Consider the following 6,067-nt stretch of genomic DNA (forward strand, 5'->3'; position numbering starts at 1 on the left):
AGGCCCCCCACAGGTCAGCTCGCTCAGAAACTCGGGGCTGGGACCAGTGTCAGAGGCCGCCGAGGCTCCCCAGGTGACTCGGACGTGGCTCCGGGCGGCATGTCCGCTGCCCAGACGTGGCTGTGGTCCTGCAGCCGCAGGCGAAGCCTCTGGGAGCTCCCGGCCCACCGGGCCCATCCAGGTCAGAACCTGCCTTTGAACAGCATGCCCGGGGCCTGGCATCGTTGAGTGAAAAGCATGTCTCGCTGTAGGGCACTGGATCCCTCTGTGACTCTCAGGGCAGCACGTAAGTTGTCACCCGAGCTGTGCTCAAGTGTCGGGACCCCTGAGCCCCCAGCCCGCCTCCCGAGGCGCCGGTGAGCTTGGCTCTCCCGCAGCAGCAGTGACAGAGACAAGAGTCCCCCGCTCCCACCCCTCCGGGACCCCCGCCATTGCCCGCCACGACGTCAGGCTCCTGCCCCTTCAGCTCGAGCCTCTCGGCCACAGCTGGGTGCTGGGTCCAGGCCTGGCCTCGCCGACCTGCTCTCCTGCCAGCCCCTCCCAAGCGCCTGCTGGTCTCCTTGCTTGCTTGTTATCAGAGCAGATAAAGTTCCCGCCAAGGGCACGCGCGAGGAGGGGCTGGTGGTGGTGGTGGTGGGGCGGGGGGCTGCCCTGACATGCCGGGGGAGGCGGCGGAGGGCACCTTAACAGCAGGGCCGATAACACCTGCCGGGGCCTCCCTGATCTGGGCGCCACGGTGCCCTTGGGCTCCGAGGAGGAGACCTTAAAAGCCGGTCGCGCGGCCTCCCTGCAGCCCCGGCAGCAGCGGTCAGCGATGGCAGCGCTGCAGGAGAAGAAGTCGTGCGGGCAGCGGATGGAGGAGTTCCAGCGCTACTGCTGGAACCCAGACACCGGGCAGATGCTGGGCCGCACGCTGTCCCGCTGGGGTCTGTGCACGGGGCCCAGGAGAGGGCAGGGGCCGCGCCGCGGCTGCCAGGGACTGGCGGTCCCAGGGTCCAGACCAAGCCCCCCCAGCCTCCCGTCCCCGCCGGCAGACCCCAAAGGCCTGCCCAGGCCCTGACACCCCTGACCCCGGGTACTGGAGGGTGGAGGGCAGCTGAGGACGGGCCCCAGAGGCTCAGCCCTGGATTTCAGAGCAGCAGGTTTAAAGCTAGGTTCCCAAAACTGTAATTTTTAAGAAGACTTTTACGTGAAGGGGCGCGGGGTTATTGGGGTGAGCATGTTCCGGAGCAGGTGGAGTGCCCACCTGAGAGGTGGGGCAGTGAGCGCGCGCACGCTCCTGGCGACCGAGCCCCTGACCCGCCTCTGCCCGCAGTGTGGATCAGCCTCTACTACGTGGCCTTCTACGTGGTCATGACGGGCATCTTCGCCCTCTGCATCTACGTGCTTATGTGCACCATCGACCCCTACACACCCGACTACCAGGACCAGCTCAAGTCGCCAGGTAACTGGCGGAGGGCCCCACTCCGCCGACCCCCTGGTACCAGGGGACCAGGAGGTAGGGGGTGGGCGTCCAGCTCCGAGGCCACTCTCCCAGGGGACCCTCGCCTCCTAGCAGCAGGAGGCCAGCAGACCCAGGGCTGGAGTCTTGTCTAAGGGGGGGCAGCCGCTCCCCATGTGGAGTCACTGCCCAAACAAGGGGAAGCGCTGGGGAGACGCGCAGGCTGGGGTCAGGCGGGCAGCACCTCTGAAGCCTGGGGACGGCACCTGGACCAAGACCTCTGCACGCAGCCCGCTGACCCAGCTGAGGGCAGACAGCAAAACAGAGAGAGGCGGGAAGGGTGCTAAAGGAAGCTCGGCTTTTCCAGCCCAGCGACTCAGTGTTTGTCAACCCTGCGTCCTCAGTGCTTTCCGAGGAAGAAAATAACCCAAGACCACCCAAGAGTAGTGCTGGGCTGTGCCTGGAGGCGGCGCGCTCGCCGCCCTGAGCATCGTCCACAAATCCTCGTGACAGCTGGGGTCAATCTTTACAATCAACAAACAGATCAAACGTGGAGGATCTCAGTGCAATCTCAGAACAGGATGTAGTAGACTACACGCTTGAAACCACACCCTGATAGAGTTTGTCTCAAACCCGCAGGCTGGCAGGCAGGGTGAGGGGCGGGCCTCTTGCAGAGGGAGCCCGGAGGCCTAACCAGGCCTTGTGCACCTGAGCGGCCCCTGGCTACTGTGCAGTGTCCCGGGCCTTCCTGGGCACACCTGGGGAGGCCGGGGGCCTTAGAAGTCCTGGCCCCAGCATCCTGGGCGCTGCCCCACCCCCAGGGCAGGCCAGCAGCACAGCACGCAGCCTAAACGTGCAGCCAGACCCCAGGCACTGCGTCCTCTCTCCAGGGGTGACCTTGAGGCCGGACACCTACGGGGACAAAGGCCTGGACATCTCCTACAACGTGTCGGACAACAGGACCTGGGCAGGGCTCACACAGGCCCTGCGGCACTTCCTGGCAGGTAAGGGGTGACCCGGGCCCCGGTCTCCATTCTCCTTTCTTTAAGAGCTGGGTGGGGGGCAGGCTGCTGCTGGGCAGGACCACAGGTGCGTCCCCCCCAGGCTACTCGCCTGCAGCCCAGGAGGACAACATCAACTGCACGTCCGAGAGGTACTTCTTCCAGGAGCGCTTCCTGGCCCCGAACCACACCAAGTTCTCCTGCAAGTTCACAGCGGACATGCTGCAGAACTGCTCTGGCCAGCCTGACCCCACCTTCGGTTTTGCAGAGGGAAAGCCGTGTTTCATTATCAAGATGAACAGGGTGAGTGTGGGGTCAGAAGGGAGAAGGGCCCCCGCCCTCTGCCCCTCCAGCCCCTGGGCTGGCTGGGGAGCCTGCAGCCCCTTACCCGGAAGTAGCCATCCGGACTCGCCACCTGCTTGACTGGCGAGCCGCAGAGCCCAGGGCAGTCCTGTGTGCAGGACGGCTGGGAAAAGCCAGGCGGTCAGCATGGGGAGGGCGCCTGGGAACCCGCCGGGGCCAGGCGCTGAGGGACAGGCTGAGAGGACTCGGCAAGCCTCTGGAGGCCGCCCACGATGGACAGGAACCAGGGGGCGCGGGATCTGGCCGGGGTGACACTTCACTTTCCTCTCTGAGAGACAGCGGAGGCCACAGACCTGTGCTCTGCGCTCAGCCTGGTCCAGCCGGGGTCTGTTCCCTGGTGGGCACGCACAGCAGGAAGGCTGGGGTCCCTGTGAGTGAGGCGGGTGCTACCCTGGGCCCTGGGCACCAGCTGGGGGACCCAGGGGCCAGGGCTTTCAGAGGCGGAGCCAGGAGGGGAGGGGAGGTGCAGAGGGGGCACCGCACAGGGGCGGGAGGCGGATGCCGCGGCTTGGGCTCTGCTGACCGTCCAACTCTGCCACCTGGCAGCCAAGACCGCAGGCTTGGAGCATAAGGGGGCACACCTGCTGAGTCCTCAGAGCAGGACCCCCAGGCCCTCCCCGCCCCCTGCACTCACAGCTGCTCCCTTGCAGATCGTCAAGTTTCTCCCCGGCAACAGCACGGCCCCCAGGGTGGACTGTGCCTTCCTGGTGAGTGACCCAAGGGCCATGGCCGTCCTGTTTGGGCTGGGAACCCCTCGGGAAACCCTGATCAGGTTTCCCCTACAAACATCTCAGGGGTCGCCTAATAAACCGGGTCACGGATGGCAGGACCCTTAACGCTAAGTGGTTTTTATCACAGGGATGAAAACCCAGTAAGAAAAAACAGCACTTTGTTTTGCTTCAAAAAAGCATCTGAGACAGCGTATCCCCAACACACTTCAGGATGTCTGTGGCAGTTTGGAAAACCCAACTCACCTCTACCACACTCTTTTGTCCTTTTGTTTCCTTATTTACAAAACGATGCTGATTAACACCAGTGCCGTTGATTAACAGTGTGAGTTTACACGCTGCCAAGAATTGCAATTAATTTAGTCCAGTTTTTCTCAAAATGCGTTTTTAACCACATGGATAAAACTAAATTTGTCTTCACTGAGTCCTTTCTAAAGTTTGCTTTCTCAGTTATGCCTGGGCCCAGGCTCTTTGCCGCCTGCAGGGACACCCCACCAGGGCGACCGCACACACTTTGGTGCCACCCCCCAGGCCGTGGGGTGCGTCCTGCCCCAGCTTCCCGTTTCCAGCTTCCCTGACCGCACACATGTAGGCTGACTTGAGATTTTAACAGACACCAAAGTGCCCCTTCCTGCTCTCGGACGGGCTTGGGCTCCGTCGGGCCGTGCGCCGACCCTGACGGTGGACGAGGGCAGCCCCGGCGGCAGGCGGGCCCCAGCCTCGTGGGCTGCCAGCCCCACACACTCGGCCCTGGCTCCTCTTTTACCCTGAGAGGGTTTAATGTGAAAGGTACGACTTCGGTAAGTCACCGGGGTCTTATGAACTAACAAGTTACACCATGAATGGATTCCTGGTTGATGATACAGACTAGATCTGGCTCATGCCAACTGCCCGTGGAGTCACCTGCTTTGCACCCGTGCACACATGCAGACACACATGCAGAGCAGGCACGGAGACACACGCGTGTGCGTCCGCCCGGCCCGGCCTTTCTCGCACAGCTTCTCACCCGCAGGACCAGCACCGGGATGCCCCGGCTCTGCAGGTGGAGTACTTCCCGCCCAACGGCTCCTACAGCCTGCACTACTTCCCCTACTACGGGAAGAAGGCCCAGGTACGTGGGCCCCAGGGCCCGACTGCAGCCGCCGCCCGCGAAGGGATGGCCGGAGACGCTTGCCTGCGAAAGGAGGCCAGACTGCACTTAGCCCACCCTAACCGCTTAACCTCCGGGGGTCTCCCAAGCCCACGTTCTCACCCAAAATTGACATCAAATCTTATTTTTACCTTCCACGGGTCTCCTTAGACAACTGCATATCCACTTAAAATCATTTTCCCCAAAGCTCTTGCTTTATCCTGTGTTGGTTAATTTTTATCAGGTACAGTTTGACGTTGGATTTGTCACGGGTCCGTCCCTCTGGGCCGGTCTCCTCATTTCTAAGCAGGAGATGTCTGTAACTCAGTGAGAGCTCCGCCTCTGTGCTGAGCACCCAGCCGCGCACCCAGCCGCCCTCTCATGAGGACCCTAACCGGCGTCTCTTCAGCCCCACTACAGCAACCCGCTGGTGGCCGCAAAGCTCCTCAACGTCCCCAGGAACAAGGAGGTGGTTGTCGTGTGCAAGATCCTGGCGGAGCACGTGACCTTCGACAACCCCCACGACCCCTACGAGGGGAAGGTGGAGTTCAAGCTGACAATCCAGAAGTAGTGGGGCCCAGGCTGGCCCCCAGGCACAGGGCGACCCCAACGCCTCGTCCAGCGGAACCCAGCACCCGGGCGGCTCGGCACCAGACAGCCCCGCTCCAGGCTCGCACCATCAGGATCCCATCAGACCTCTTACCTTTCAGGCAGATTTGTAGCTTCGAAAAACAGGCTCACACGGGGACCGTAAGGCAGCCGCTGCACGGCTAAGATGTGGGAGGACGCAGCTCGGCCACGCAGACCGCACCATTCTCGCTGCAACTTACTGTTCCTACACGTGACTATGAACACCAGAAACCTGACTTACGACTTAACGCATTCTGGACTCTGGCTTTAAAAAGTACAACTCCTAAACTGTAAAAATCAAGTTTATTAAATTTCATTCTTAACCTACATAAAAGAGTCATGTCTTTCCTGATGATGGGGAAGAGTTAACTAAAAAATGGAATGAATTAAAATTTAATTAGTTAACTTTAAAAGAATTAACTAAAATTAACTAAAAAATTCTCCTTCTATAACACTTTCGACTGCAAGTCGGCTAAGTTATGAAGCAGCGTGGGAGGGGCTGCCCCAACGACATGGCCAGGATGCAGGGTGTGGCCATGTGGTGGAGCCTGGACCCCAGAGGTGGCCTTCCTCCCAGCACAGTCTCCCGTCCAACCTCCAGGGCGGGGGTCTCCAGCCCCAGCCCATTCAGAAGACCCAAAACCAGAACATTCTGTCCCAACGACATATCTGCTATTATTATCTGTCACCCAGAGCCTCCAGAGGAAGCCCCATGGAGCCAGGGGACAGGGGCCCTGGGCTGGGGACGTCCTCCCTGCTGACCCCTCGGCAGCAA

General features: G+C 61.2%; 1 protein-coding gene across 7 annotated transcripts; it reads left to right on the top strand.

Moving 5' to 3' along the window:
- The first annotated feature begins 687 nt into the window (after positions 1 to 687).
- On the top strand, positions 688 to 5,620 carry ATP4B (ATPase H+/K+ transporting subunit beta). Of its 7 annotated transcripts, none has more exons than XM_006076615.4 (7): positions 688 to 926; positions 1,316 to 1,444; positions 2,332 to 2,445; positions 2,711 to 2,745; positions 3,456 to 3,512; positions 4,552 to 4,644; positions 5,072 to 5,620. In XM_006076615.4, the coding sequence occupies exons 1-7, from the start codon at positions 815 to 817 to the stop codon at positions 5,231 to 5,233; spliced, it is 702 nt and encodes a 233-aa protein (XP_006076677.1). In that variant the 5' UTR covers positions 688 to 814; the 3' UTR covers positions 5,234 to 5,620. The 7 variants fall into 7 exon arrangements, with proteins under 7 accessions (XP_006076677.1, XP_006076676.1, XP_025118313.2 ...); XM_006076614.4 differs by having other exon boundaries at positions 691 to 926; positions 4,546 to 4,644; XM_025262528.3 differs by having other exon boundaries at positions 692 to 926; positions 2,546 to 2,745; positions 4,546 to 4,644; positions 4,907 to 5,214.
- The last annotated feature ends 447 nt before the right edge of the window (positions 5,621 to 6,067 follow it).

The sequence above is a fragment of the Bubalus bubalis genome, chromosome 13, assembly GCF_019923935.1.
Source record: "Bubalus bubalis isolate 160015118507 breed Murrah chromosome 13, NDDB_SH_1, whole genome shotgun sequence".
Taxonomy (NCBI): Eukaryota; Metazoa; Chordata; class Mammalia; order Artiodactyla; family Bovidae; genus Bubalus; species Bubalus bubalis.